This window comes from Stigmatopora nigra, chromosome 9 (assembly GCF_051989575.1).
Source record: "Stigmatopora nigra isolate UIUO_SnigA chromosome 9, RoL_Snig_1.1, whole genome shotgun sequence".
NCBI lineage: Eukaryota > Metazoa > Chordata > Actinopteri > Syngnathiformes > Syngnathidae > Stigmatopora > Stigmatopora nigra.
The window spans coordinates 14,830,181-14,845,016 of NC_135516.1; the positions used below are offsets into that span (position 1 = coordinate 14,830,181).

At 49.8% G+C, this 14,836-nt stretch overlaps 1 protein-coding gene across 5 annotated transcripts; it reads right to left on the reverse strand.

The window, feature by feature from the left end:
• Positions 1-821: 821 nt before the first annotated feature.
• On the reverse strand, positions 822-14,765 carry kcnq3 (potassium voltage-gated channel, KQT-like subfamily, member 3). 5 transcript variants are annotated; one of them, XM_077724900.1, is made up of 15 exons: positions 14,471-14,765; positions 13,280-13,663; positions 6,671-6,761; positions 6,466-6,592; positions 5,729-5,901; positions 5,488-5,661; positions 5,310-5,420; positions 5,139-5,234; positions 4,975-5,069; positions 4,599-4,804; positions 4,439-4,541; positions 4,079-4,366; positions 3,916-4,003; positions 3,352-3,856; positions 822-911 (listed from the first exon to the last, which is right to left on the reverse strand). In XM_077724900.1, exons 2-14 carry the CDS (start codon positions 13,570-13,572, stop codon positions 3,356-3,358), a joined length of 2,346 nt encoding a protein of 781 aa, XP_077581026.1. In that variant the 5' UTR covers positions 13,573-13,663; positions 14,471-14,765; the 3' UTR covers positions 822-911; positions 3,352-3,355. The 5 variants fall into 5 exon arrangements, with proteins under 5 accessions (XP_077581026.1, XP_077581028.1, XP_077581024.1 ...); XM_077724902.1 differs by lacking the exon at positions 822-911 and having other exon boundaries at positions 1,622-3,856; positions 4,079-4,174; positions 4,235-4,366; XM_077724898.1 differs by lacking the exon at positions 822-911 and adding an exon at positions 1,622-2,559.
• Positions 14,766-14,836: the final 71 nt, after the last annotated feature.

Consider the following 14,836-nt stretch of genomic DNA (forward strand, 5'->3'; position numbering starts at 1 on the left):
AGTAGATATGAAGATAAATACGGGTTACATACGTGAGAGTTAACATGTTGTGACGCCTTTTGTCCGGCGACTCGGCGGCTGGCGACAAACAAACAAAAAAAACGTGCGTGAAAAAAGGCCAAGGCACAAATTATCGGTAGCCATCGAGAGGTCCAAAAATGTTAGTCGGAACCTACGTTAAAAAAAAATAAAAAAGCATCGTGACAATGGAACGCTTGATGGCTTTTTGGCTGAAAAAAAGGTATTTTATTGCCCAAATAAATGACCGGAAATGTCCAATCGCATCCCAGGAAAAACGGATTGGGCGTGTACCACTGCTTAGTCCTTTTTTTAGTTGTTTCTTTTGATGTGTTGCTACTTTGAATTATGTCTAGCATGCATTTTAATTGTGAGATTCATTGGGACTCTTTGTATTTGGTTGGAATTCATCAGCATGGTTGTGTAAAATAATGAAAATTGCCTTTTCTTTGTAACAATGCATTTCAAAATAGTACATATTTGTGGGCCAAACTCAATGAAAAATGTGCACTCAACAAGTCAAAGTTTTTGGATGGGAGACCGACCAATCACCTGGCCTTACTACCAGCTGCTCTAACTTACACTTATGTTGCCAATTAGCTCAATTACTGACTTAGCCTGTGAGATGCATTGAAATCTCTAATATACACACATTTTCTTAGGGAGTCGTGGCCTAGGTGGTAAGTCATAACCCTTGGAACCTCACACTGTTTACTGTGTGGGTTCGAATCCCGGTTGGGCCACATCATTTTCCCTTAATTGTTTCTGTGAATTGGCAGGCATGACACTAAAATGATGACTAAGGAAAGTGTAGCCACTTGGTTGGCGCAGAGGTTAGTGCACTGGACTCTGGTCGGGGAGACCTGGGTTCGCTTCCCGCTGTCGTCATTTGGCTGATCACCAAACCATGTAGGTGAGTAAATGGAATAAGAAAAAAAAAAAAAAAAAAACTTTTTAATTTTTATTAAACACTTAGTTATACTTTTCAGCAAAAGGTTATATTCCGAACTGCCTTCGGCAGTTCGGAAGACACTTGAAGGGACCTGTCTGTGCGAAAGGCGTTCTCGGGTCGGCCTTCGGCCGACCCTCGACCGCTTGCTTGGTCAGTGAACCGCCGACACCGGGAAGCGAACTCACGTTCTCTCGGTGCAAAGGCGAGTGTGCAACCCACTACACCAACTCGTGCCCCACTTATACATGGGTGTTGAAACGTTTTATCCAAGGAAATGGGGTGAAACACTTAGTCATTTTTTTGACAAAATGCTTCATCCACCACTGAAGACTTATAAACTTATACACTTATAAACTTATACACTTACAACTTATTTTTTTAACTGAATAATATTGGGAAAATCTATGCATGCACTGGGATTTGAACCAACAACCACAGGTGTGGGAGACTGATGACTTAACCACTAGGCCACCACCCCATGAGAATAGGTGGTAGTACTTGTACTTTTATCTCCTTCATTTACCTGAATAATATTAGGAAAACATTTGCAAGCACTGGGATTCGAACCCAGGAACACAGAGGTGGGAGACTGATGACTTATCCACTGGGCCACCACTCTGCAAGATTTGGCAGTAGTTTATCCAATGAAATGGGTGAAACACTTAGTCATTTTTAATGGCAAAATGGCTCAGCAGCCATTGTTGAAAGGTCTTGACTAGACATGATTGTTTCTATTTCAGGGGAAAATGTCATGTAAGTGTAAATGGCCACCCTTTACTTATTGGACCGGTTTAGTGCACATTTTTCATTGAATTTGGCCCACACATTGATGGTGTTCCAAAATGTTTGACATTTGTGATGGCAATTAGTTTTGGAGTGGGTGCCTTGTTTGCAAAATTGGTAAAGAATCCACGTCGGCCATTTTGAGTGACTGAGTGAATGTGAGCATACTTTAACACTTAAAAATGCCTTTTCTTTTCAAGTAAACAGCATCTGTTGTTAACTTGAAAAGATAGAATTGTCAAACGTTACACGCAAAAACATTTTAGAACACCAATATGTCGGAATAAACTCTGACCTCAGAAACTTTCACAGTGCATTCCAATGAATGAATTGAAATGAGAAGTGGTGGCAAACGAATAAACCCTCACAGCAGAAACTATCACTGATCATTTCCGTGAGTTTGACATGAGTAGACGTCCCATGCATTTGAACTGGGATGAACGGACTGGTCGCCGCCGCTCTCTGGCTTCAATTGGTTTGGACGTCTAGAGACCTTTAAATATGGAAATCTTATTCCTATCTTCAAATAGAAAAAGAGTAAATGTTATTATGTAGCCGTACAAGGGAGTCAATTGTCAATATAGGAAGACTCCGGAGATTTAACTCCTCGGTTGCCATGGGCGACCAATCCAAAATGGATTGGACATTGGGTTGGACGTCCAAGGCAGCAAAGGAGTTAAAAAAAAAAGGGTTACAAGCGAGGACCCGCCTCTGACTTTTCGTCGTAGTGTTGGGTGTGCGCGTGGCCGGGAGCCAATGAGAAAGCGCCCAGCAGGTCAGGTGACTAGAAAAGTCTGAAAAGTTGGCTAGAAAAAAGAAAAAAAAACAACTTTGGATTTGGTAGAAAATCTCCACAAAATAGCCACCTTCATTTCACCGATTTTCCAAAATTGGCGTCGCGGCCGCTAGAGGGCGTCTTTTGCCATGCAGACATGCAAAAAGTCCAAATGGCGCGCATGCATGGGGTGTTTTAACGTCAGCTTTTGTTTCGTTTTCACGTTTGCGCTCCGTCTTTTCTTAGTCCAACTGCCAGTCCTCCCAGGTCATATCGATTGGGCGTGGCCATCAGTGGGAGGAGTCAATACATCGTTAAAATAATTCATTTCAGATGAATTTCAATATATAGTTTAAATATAACGCAAAGCGTTCAATAGGAGTATTTTTGCGTGACCAAGTGTCCAATCAGTGTGGACTGGGAGGGATGACAGCGTGATAAACCCTAACCTCAGAAACTTTCATCGGGAATTTTAGCCGTCAATGTGAGTCAATCTATCCAGAAAAATTGTGTAAAGTACTAATAAGCGCAGGTTTATTGGAAATACTGTCATATTTGAATGAAATATGAATCTATATTGCCTGATAATAGGTTATTGCGCAACAGTGAACCCAGGCCCCGCCTTCCTCGAAATAACTTGAGAGCGTGATATAGTTCACGGATTAATTTTGCTCGCTAAATTTCAGGTTTTGCCATTATAACCGAACTATTTTGCTCGAGTGGTCGACACGCGGGTGACACCAATGTGAAAAGGTCAACAAAATGGCCACCCGGCGACCGCCGTGGACGCTGGCGAGCGTTCGTGAGTGTGGGGCGGACGTACCCGTTCAAGGCGGCGTGCTCCGGGCCGACGGGCCGCCGCCGCCGCCGGGTGTCGAGGGGTCCGTATTCGTGTCCGTGTCCGTCTCGGCCTCCGCCAGGTAGACGGAGGCGGGCGGGGCCGCCGAGCGTCCATCCGCCGCCGTCGCCGAGCCTTCGCCGGAAAAGCTGAAGCCGCTGGGCGAGCGCTCCAGCTCCTCGTGGTTGACGGACAGCAACGAGAGCGGCGAGTCGCCCCCCGCGGGGCCTCTCACGGCACCCCCCGCGGTCCGGACACTCCCCCCGGGCGGGTCCTGCAGGGAGCTGACGGGCAGCACGGTGGGGCGCGCCACCTGCGGCGGGGAGCGACGGCCGAGCACGGGGAAGACCCGGCGCAAATCTCCGAGCCCGCCCACCACCGCCGCCGTCGAGGTCATGTGGGCGGTGCCCGCCGAGTCCACCTGGAGGTGCTCGCTGTGCTGAATGTGCATGTCCACCAGGAAGTCCAACTTCTTCTCCATGTCTTCCACCTGGAAATAAGTCACCATGACCAAGTGGGCGCGGCCTGGCGTGGAGTCCACCCACTCACCTGTCGCTCCACGCGCACAAATCTCGCCATCATGCTTTGGTCCTCGGGTTCGGTCGTCGGCGGAGGCTTGGACAGGAAAGACTCCAGCCTGCGGACAATTAGTGTGTCAAAGGGGTGGCCCGGGGGACAAATCTGGTAAAAGGTCAAGGAGGGCGGAGCTTACCTGGGCGACTGGGTGATGGGGCAATTAAAGGGCGGCTTTGTGGCTTTCTTTTGTTTGGGTGTGAGGGGGGCACCTGGCGCCAGGATCATGTCCAGCCTGAAAGGAGAACCCAATGGAGAAGCATGGTACGAAAAGCGGGTGGAGCTTGGCGCTGACTTGGTCTGCAGGTACTTGATCCGGCACAGCATGTCCAGATGTCCGGCAGAGTACTGCTCGATCACGTCCTTGACGTCGTAAGGCCTCAGCGTCTCCTTGAAGCGCTTCTTGCTCAGCAGGAAGCTCATGATCCTGAGGGGGAGGTTCCGCTTTAAGGACGGCCTCCACCACGGGGGGCGTCCACGGGTGGCGGATGGCGCCAACCTGACGGCCCGGATGGCCAGCTTCAGCGCCGGGACCGTCTCCTCCGTCAGCACGTCGGCCGGGAAGCCGCCTTCTTCGGGGACCGCCTCGCCGGACGCCGCGTCTGGAAGGACATTTGGTCTTCTTCGACCCAAAAACGGCGGCGCCATTGAGCACTTACCTTCGGAACTTTGGCGCAGCGTGGCCGTCCGCATGCGGAAGGCGGTACGAAAGCGCTCGCGGTTGCTGAAGCCGGACGGCTTGGACGGACTATCCTCCGCCGACGCCTCCACGTTGCCCGCCGTCTTCCTGCCGGGTGGCGTCATGATGGATGGGCGTGCGTTGGGCAGGCGTACGCGCTCCAACAGCGTCATCTTCTGGCCGCTACTTGTCGTGGTAAAAAGGGAGAGCGTCGCTGATTATTTCAACCGAGAAGGCACGTACATGTGTCAAAATTCAGATGAATTTGGATCCCTCTTCTGGTAGCCTGCTGTCATTACACCCGAGATAGACTTAGCCAAAATGTGACTGTAAAGGTGAAATTGAACACGACTCACCTGAAGCAAGGCAGCGAGATGACGGTTTCGTAGAACCTCCACGTGGCGATCAGGTCTTCCCTGATGGGATTGGTGGAATAATAGCGCCACGCCGACTGCGGACGCACAAGCGCCTGCTGTTGCTCGGAGCCGTGGGGGGATGCCGAGGCGGGGCCCGCCCTCACCTGTATGAGACCGGCCGCCGGGTGGCGCCTCTTCTCAAAGTGTTTCTGCCGGTGCTGCTCTTGGACCTTCAGGGCCAGGCCCGAACCCAGAATGCCCTGCGTGCGCACGTGGGGAAAAACGCCGTCACGTCCGATCCCTTGGGAGGGATGGCACGACGGCGTGGACGCTACCGCGGGCAGAGCGAAGAAGGAGACGCCAATCAGCGCAAAGGTGCCGGCCAGGAGCCTCCCCGCCCACGTCTTTGGCGTCTTGTCGCCGTAGCCGATGGTGGTCAGCGTAATCTGCCGCCCAAAGAAAACAAGGGTCGGATGTCCTGGCCGTCGTCCCGGGCACGCCGGCGCCACCTACCAGCCCCCACCACAGCGCGTCGGCGTAGGTGTCAAAGTCCTGAGGTTCGGACTGAGCGGCGGGGTGGTCCCGGGCCGACGCCTCGGCCGTCACGTCGTCCTTCTCCACCAGGTAGACCAGGAAGGACGCCAGGATCAGCGACAGGAAGCCGATGTACCAGGCCGTGATCAGCTCCTAAGTCAGTGAGGGAGAGCACAAAAAGGGGTGTGTTTGCAGGCCATTTTTTTCCTTAACGGTCTACCTTGCTGTGCGCGTAGATGGCGGAGCCCAGCAGCTTCCAGGTTCCCCCTCGCCGGTCCATGCGCAACATGCGCAGGATCTGCAGGAAACGCAGGCTGCGCAGGGACGTGGCCAGCACGTTGCCTTGGTTGCGCACCGCCACCACCGGCACCGACGCCATCAGGACAAAAATGTCTGGTCCAATCACAGCGCAGAGTTCAGTTACATGGATGCCATTGTCTTTTTTTAAAAACAGCAGCTCGACAAATAGCATTTTCTTTCAATCTTTCATTGACTTTGACAGGTATGTCGCCCCTGCCAAAATGGCCGCCCGAGGCGATAAAAGAGTTTTCCATGAGTTTATACAAGTAGACGTCCAATCCATTTGAAGTGGGAGAGTGGCAGCAACGGGAGCAGATAGTCAATAGCTGTGAATAACATTTTAAAAATCGGTGAGCAAAGACTTAGCTTTAATGTCCATGAGTTAACTTTGATGGGAACGCTGCACCTTCCAATATGGCCGCCCGGAAGCCATTTTGGTAGTTTAGCAGTAGGTCTTTTAGAACTTTATGAACTGTAAATTTATTCCTACGATATTATCAAACTATCAACACCCATGGCCGTTAATGAATAGCAAATAGTAAATAGTTTACATTGCATTTACACAAAAAAAATATTTGGATGTTAAAAAAAAAAAAAAAGTTATGGCTGCAGTACCGGCGCTGGCCGATAGCAAAAGACGCTAACGTTTGTCCTTACCCAGCATGCATAGCGGTTTTCGAGCAAACTTGAGCCTCCCCCGCCATCCTTTGTAACGACAGCAGCACCCCGCGGCCCAAATGCGCAAAGCGAACTCGGAACCGAAGATGAAAATGGCGAAGGTCTCCTGCCAATCGGAAGAAAAACGTCATCAAAAGTCCAGTGGCTGATCAACGTGCGTATGTGCGTGCGTGCGTCATCTCACCAAAACCACCAGCCAATGAGCTGACGTCTTCTCGTGCTCTTTGAAGGTGGTCAACACGGCTAAAATCAAACATCCCAGCACGATCAGAAATCTACGCACAAACACACACACACACACACACAAACATGACTATACACACAAATACAGAAAAATACAGTTTAAAAGAAAATGACATGTCAGTTCAGGATTTGGCCACTGGAGGGCGCTAAAAATTCACTTGAGAGATTGCTGGAAAGTTGACGTGTCTCAGCAAAATGTCGTTTGACTTTTTTGCTGACTCAACGGAATAAATGACATTTAGAAGAGGAAGAAATATGGCCAAAAAAAGTGTGTATGAACCGCTAAGTCGATGAAATGTGAAATGGATGAATGATGACATTTATGAGCTTTGGAAGCCTTTTTGGACCCATATCGAGAAAGAACAACTTGACCTTTTCCTGGGCCAATTAGGACTTTACACATGTCCAATCCATTCGTTCACCGTCAAAATGGACTCGCTTCCAACGGATTGGACGCCTGGAAAAGACTGCGCTAAGAAGTTTCAAGGTGAAGGTCGCTACCAAGTTTTGCGCTAGTTCAGCGCCGAGCGACTGTGACTGTCTGTGATGTTTTCCCAAGGTCGCTAACAAAGATCCAAAAAAATCAAGAAAGCTGCTCGCCACTAATCCTGGGGGGCCGATGGGGCGCCGCTTGGGGGGCCTCTCCCCAGGATTCCTGGCCAGCAATTTACTGACAAGATCCACTAAACAGATTGCTGACTCAGCGTGGGAAAGAAAGCGCATCACCAGCGGAAACTTGGCCTACGTCTCTGCGCTCTCGCCACGAATAAGTCGACAAAAACATCTTTTAAAACGTCGAAAAGCAACTATCATAAGTTCCCCACTTAAGAAAATATCATTTTGTAGACTCAGTCAAACATTTTAGTACAATTTTCATGCTTTGACACAAGAATAACTACATGAATAAAATAATTTCATCCTGCTGATGCTACCAAATTTACAAAGAAAGTTTCTGAGATGAAAGTTTATTCAGTTTTTTTATGCAAAGTCCGTTGCCAGTACATTTTTCAAAAATAATTATTCATATTCTGTCGCTATTTTGTATTGCAATTTTTGGGGTCCGCTGAAATATTTTGGAGCATAAAAGACTTAATACTTTTTAAACAATGCTATTTTGTATATTTTGAATGATTTCCTTTCTTTCTATAAAAGCGGGACGAGACAAAAAGAGCGCACATTTGAGCACGCTGACGCCGCACGTCTCGCTCTACTTTTTCGCTGACAAATGGCGAGTTCCCGCGAGGAAGATTAGCGTGGCGACGGCGGCGGAATTGTAACGGCGGCGTTTCCCGCTTTTTGCGCTTCCCGCTTCGACCGATGGCGAACAAACGAGCCCGATTAGCGCGGCTAATTGGATTCATTAGTGCGCGTTAGGGAGTCGTAGCGGCGGATAATGACTTTCCTCGCCGGGTCGCCGCCACGTCCCAGAGGGGGGGAACGGATTGGTCGCCCATCTGATGGCCAAATTTGGGTCCGAGCAGCCTGACCAGACAAGGCCCCACTGCATTTGGATTAGATTAGATTAAATTGGTGGCATGTTTAATGAGCCAGCGTGGGGAAATGGCCGGAGAATGGGGAACGGACGCTCTCGTTCAAAAAGAGGAATGGGCGCCAAACGGTCAAGTGATCAATGGACGGAATTCAACTATCAGCCCGGCGACCAATCCGCTCCCCACCACGGGCTTTACGCGCATCCCGTTTCCGTGGCGACAGGCTCTCCCCGGGAAGATCCCTCTGTCGCCACGGCGACGGTGCTCGGCGCGCCGCCTTTGGACGCCCGCGCCGGAGTAAACAAACATGTCTGCCACCGCCGCCAATAACGATAAAAAAAAAAAACGCCACCAATGTAACCATCCATACGGAGGAGTAAACCCTCACCTCAAAAACTTTCAAGGAGGTTATCACTAGATGTGCAAATCATTCTCAAGCCACATTTTTGGCATAAATCGGATGAGGAAATGCGGCGTGGAGATGTGCTAGCTTTAATATCCACAAGCTATTTTCAAGGAGATGTAAATAACGAAAAGTCCACTTAAAGATTCCCGACTGCAGAATTTATGTGGCTGCATTATTTCCCAGGAGAGACGCCACCAGCGTTTGTCTTCGAGAGGAAGACGGAAAACCAACAGAGGAGAGAGACACCACCGCTTCTTGGACAAATTGGACACACACTAAAAAAATGAAATACACACACACACACACCCACACAAAACCTAGAAATGAATAAGGAAAGTACGGGAGGGGGAAAAAAAACTAAGGGTTGGCACGGCGACCAAGTTTCAAGACCATCGATTGGTCAAGGACAGACGACTTCTTACTGTCAACAACAACAACAACAATAACTTGACTTCACAAAGTCACAATTGCACTGAATCGACACTTGCTGGGGTTTTTCCAAGATGGCCGACATCTGCGGCGTGGAAAAAGTTTGTCCAAATGTTCTGGGAAGAGTACAAAGGTTGTTTTCTTTGTCCTTATGCGCAAGAACAGAACAAACTCAAAGCGCCAGGCCGAGCGGCTAACCGCTAATCCGTTGCCGCAGCCAAATCGTCAAGTCCAAGGACGGCCTAATTAAGCAGCGTCTAATTAGCCCGTTGGCCAAAGGCGGCCGTGACCGGGCCGACCCTCGCCTGCTCGGAAAAAAAAAAGGAGAAAATTGTGGATCGCGGGGGGCGGGCTTTCAGAAAGCCCCGCCTACTGGTGTCGGTCGCAAAATCATGATGATTATATCATGCAAAAGGTGGAGATCGTCTTCACTGATTGGCTTATGTGAACTGCCATAGGCGTCCAAGCGAGTTGGAGGGTCGGCAGCGACGGAAGGAGATGAGAAGAAGAGGAGGAGGATGACTACGAAGATAGCCGTGCTGACGCCGGCCAAAATAATTCCGCTGCTGCGGCTTGCATTTTTTTTTTTTGGTGTGTTATTGGGCAATTTTAGAAGTGGTTGCTAGGCAACTGAGACTCTTTGTGTCATCCTGCCACACACACACACACACACACACACACACACACACAATGGATGTCAACATGTTGAATGTATTAGCGTGTGACGGGTGCGTGTTTGCAGAGATCCAAAGAGATCAAGCACCCCGCTTGGCGGTCCTGCTCGGTTCCCACGGCAACGAGTCTCCCCGTTGCCACGGGAACCCCGCCACATCGGGGTGCTCGACAGGTGCGGCGGAGTGGCCGTCAAAGCGCTCCCTCCCGCTGGTTCAAAACCACCACCACCATGCCATCCGCACAAACTTTAGGCAATTTGCTTCATTTTTTATATCCAAATACTAATACCATAGGAAATATTCCTCATTTTACTCCGTCAACAAAAATAAATTTGATGCCTTTGGGCTTTGCTTTGACGTCAATTTTTGACACAAAGACTTCAGAATTGATTTCGTCACAGTGGAAAAGTGGTTGGCAGTTCTAAGATCCAGGGTTCGATCCCAGGTCCAAAACTTGTGGAGTTTGGATCTTCTCCCCTTGGCTTTTCTCTGGGTACTACGCTTCCCTCTCACGTATCCAAAACCTAGCACGCTAGGCTAAGTTGTGGCTGGGAACGATTAGCTGGGATAGGTTCCGGCACCCTCTTGAGGATAAGCGGTAGGCTAAAGGAGTCGAGGAACGATTCTCCCCCCCCCCCCCCCCATCCAAAATGGTAGTCGTTGACGTCAAGTGACGTATTTCAAATACAATAAAAAAAAAGTCAATGAAAAAAGCGAGCTAAGCCGCAAAGTGCGAGAATAACTTTTGATGAGTTGACGAGGTGACTAATTAAGAGCTAATGGCTTTGCTTCGAGGGGACGCAGCGTCACGTGACCCAAGAAACCGCCCAAAAATGATTTCAATGCATTAGCGCCCGCCGTGGTGGGGCGGTTAAAAACAATGGTCACGGCACCCCCACAGCGACATGCTTTCACGGAAAGTTGAAGGGCAAGCCACCGTTTTTTTTTTGCGCTCACTCGGGCGCAAAAAATAAAATGCTGCTTCGGTAAAAAAAGGGGGAACATTGGGACCTTTGCGAATAAATCCGAGTTGTAGCGTCAGCGATCTCCCGTGGACCACGCCCCCTGCTGCCCCCTGCCCCCCATCGCGTCCTCCATCGTCCTTCAAACGCGCCTTACCATTGGACGCCCAATTAACATTTTTTAATACTTAAAAAATACAGCGACATGTTTCATATCAGTCAAATGAGTAATATTTATGAATAATACATCATAATAGAATATTACAAAAACATAATAATACATTATATATTAAAATAATCATATAAACATTATAAAATTATAGATTTATAACAATAATTAAGGAACAGTCATTTAATTTTTGTTTTAGCTATTTTAAAATTAATTTTATTAAGAATACTTCTTCATCTCTACTACTAATTGTAATATATATATTTTAATTAATCAATTATTTTTTTAGGTCAAAATATTTCACAAAATAGAATCGGTTGGCTCCAGCACCCCTGGCGATCCTTGTGAGGATAAGCGGTACGGAAAATGGGTGTCGGCAATCGCAATCGGAGCAAAAAATATCGATAAAGACATTTTTGTATTCGCATACTAAACGATGCGCGGCAAATGAAATTGGCTGAAAAAGTTTAGACACCCCTGAATCGAAAGCCAGATTTTTTTTTGGCGCCACGTGGACTTTTCGTCGGCACCCCCGGCGGTCTCCCCCTCCTCCCCCCTTGAGCGAGTGAGCGGAAACCGATCCTGGCAAGCGTCCGATTGGTAGCCGGCTAAAAAAAAACGTGACGGCCTCCATTAGGAAGGAACCCGTGTTGTTTTTTTTTTCTTTCCGATGTATTTGCTGAAGCCAGTGGAGGCCATGCAGCACATGAATAAATGATGAGGCTTGCTCACGCGGGAGTGCGCAGTCAGCGTCCGCCGCGAAATTTGATGCTCGTCACGTTTGGCCGAGCGAGACCTTTAAAACCACAAACGCGTCCTCTAACCGGGACTGGTCGCACGCCCCCTAGTGGTACGCAAAGGATTGACAAAATCCTTTTCATCCGTTAAATTATTTTGATGTTTCTTTTCAAATATTTCGGCATCATCTGTAGCGTCGCCGGGGTGCTGGAGCCTATCCCAGCCAGCTAGCTGAATGAGTGGCCGGCCAATCACGAAGCGCGAAGAGACAAACAACCAATTGTGGATAGCTTGGGACAGTTTACCGTATAATTAGCTTTGCTAGCATGTTTTTTGGGAGAAAAGCCATACAGCCAACTTTACACAGTGAGAACCCACCTGGGGATCAAACCCACGACCTGCAAAATGCGAGGCGGAAGTGCTAACCACTGTCGCACCGCGTCACCTTTTTAAATATGTTTGAAGGGCTTCTTGAAGCGTCCAATCCAAAGGAACAGAATAAAGGAGCGCTTGGCATTTTTTGGGGCGAGATCTCCTTTCTGCGGACGTGTAAGATCATCCTCCTCGGGGTCCTGGCCCCGCCCCCTCCCCCGCGACGCCCATTGATCGTCTTCCTTGAGGATCAAATTGTCCCTCAACGATGCTAGTGATGATGTGCACTAAAAGCTACACGTGATTCCAACCTACTGCTAAAATAAATAAATAAATGAAAACAACTTCTAATATACTAAAATCCCCAATTCAAATCATTTGGACGTCTACTAGCAAAAAACCCATTCAAATTAAGCTAACCGCTAACAATCGGACATGAATCAGCATCACTATTTACAATTTTTGTGATATTTTCTAAGTTTTTAAGGACAAAATATCGTTAAGTATATATTTCCCCTTTTTTGAATACATTATATATATTTTTTTTTTTTTAAGTACAGGGGCCCTCGTGGTCAGCACGTCGTCTCACAGTTCTAGGGTCGTGGGTTTGATCCCTGATTTGGACGCATGCTTGGCTAACTTGCTCCACTGACAAAAAAAGGCAATCCGGCGAACGGCGGCAGTCAAAGGCGAGCGGCGCGCCGCGGCAAAACGGCGGCGCGATGACACCCGCTGAGTCAGGCGTCAGCCGTCGTCTGGCGTCCGATCTTTCCCAGGAGACGTGTGACACGCTCCCGCTGGGAAACGGCGTCGCGACAACTGACGAGGGCCAAACGCCAGCCACATTTAGCGCCCGTTGGGGGAAATCCCGCCCCCTCCCTCCCTCTCGACCCCGCCCCCCTCCGGCGGGCGGGCGACCTCGCCGAGAAGGACGGGGCCCGGAAAACCGCTCCCGACGGGACGTTAAAATCACGTCCGATACGACGAGCGGCTAATCGCCTCCATCGATCCCCGGCCAAGTGTCAAACGGTGCGGGCGGACGGGGGTCGCTGGCGGGTCGAGCCCGTATTTCATCCGACGTTAACGATGGGCCGGCGCTAACGACGCTCTTAAGCGCGTGTGCGCATCTCGGCCTTGATTACCTGCTCTTAAGTACACGTACTTAGGGCACTTTTAACGCGTTAGCCAAAGGTGACCAATCGCCAAGGCCCGTGTTTTAATGACCAAAAACAGTGACTTGCCTGAAAAACTATATAAAGTGTATTTAAAATGCTAAAATGGCCAAGAAACGGGAAGGAAAGTGTACTCACACGAAGGCGTGGTAGAGCAGCGCCCACCCTCGGGGTCTCTCCAGGGCGTCGTAGAGCAGGTTCTGGATCCTCCTCCGCCGGGCGTTGTTCCTCTTGGCGGGGCGGCTGTAGTCCAGGGGGGTCTTGGCCAGCAGGCCGAAGGCGGCGCCCTGTCGGGACCCCCGTTTGGAGTCCCGCTTGGAGTCCCGCTCGGCCAACGCCAACGCCAGCGCCGCCACCGGCGCCACGGCCGTCCCGCCGCCCCGCTCCGGGGGCTCCGTCTTGCTAGCGCCGCTCCTGGCCCGCAGTCCCATGGTCGCTGCTGCTGGCCCGGCTCGGGCCGCCTGCCATGGTCGCCACCCGCCCCGTCAAGGGTGGCCACGGGGAAGGCGTCGGGACGCCGGCCTGCCCGTACAAACACAGGGTTTACAAATGCCACTCAACTCACATTCTTAGCATTTTTCCATACGGGAATGGGGGTGTCGGAGCCTACTCCGATCTACGTCCGATCTATTTACAAACAATGTAATTAGGGTTAAAAACAATTTGGTTTTCATAACGTCGTCATCTATATTTACTGTCAAGGGGCTGTTTTGACTGGAAGAGTTAGAAGTTACGGAACAATCTTTGCATTTTTATTCATCATATATCAATTGAAAAGGTATTTTTTTTCTTTCGGTTTGGGATTGGACCCGACATCCAATCCGTGATGAACGAAAGAGATAGCTCTGCCAGCCTTCCCAGGCAAATCAGAAAAGACATCGCTCGATGCCAGACTTCCCAGTTGATATAGATTTTAGTCATTTATGGGTCAATTATATAGACAATGCAACGTAAATAATTCCACTCACATTTTAAGTAGTAGTAAGTATTTCCGTCCAATCATTTTCCCATAAAATGTTTCTTCCCTGATTATTGTCGGTTACTTTTTCCTGAACTAAACCTAACTCCACCTAGTGGTAAACCCACGCATCACCCTATAATCAAGCTTCTTGTGCATGCCCTAATCCCCAAGATTTGTGCCGCGGCTCGGTAAAATCTCAGACGCGTGCCCCGCTTTGGATACCCCGAGATCATTTGTTTTCCTCGGCGCTCCAACAAGGCGGCCGCTTCTTTACGGCGACTGGGGCGCCGGAGACAAAGAGCCGGCCGGACAAAACTGTCTTTTCAGGGAGTCGCGTTGGGCACAAACAAACAAAGCCGGGATCTCACCGCCGTACGCGGCTGGGCTCTGGCTGGCTTCCCGCATCCATGCCGTCGTTGCCGCCGCCGCGGTGATGGAGACCAACAAGAGGAAGAAGAAGAGGAGGAGGAGGATGACGAGCAGGGTGGAGACGGACGCCAAAGGAGCGCCGATGCTGGAAAAAGGAGGAGCGGAAGGACGGACGGATGGACAAACGGAGGGAGCTCGCTTCCAACTGAGGAGGATGCCGCTTATGACAAGAGGGATGAGCAACGTGGACGCGACGGGCAGGCGAACGACTGGGCGCGCGCACGTCCGGCACGCGCACGCACTCCAGCAGGTACACCTCGTTCGCCGGGGCGCGCACCAACGCACCACCAGGCGGACGCTGAAGA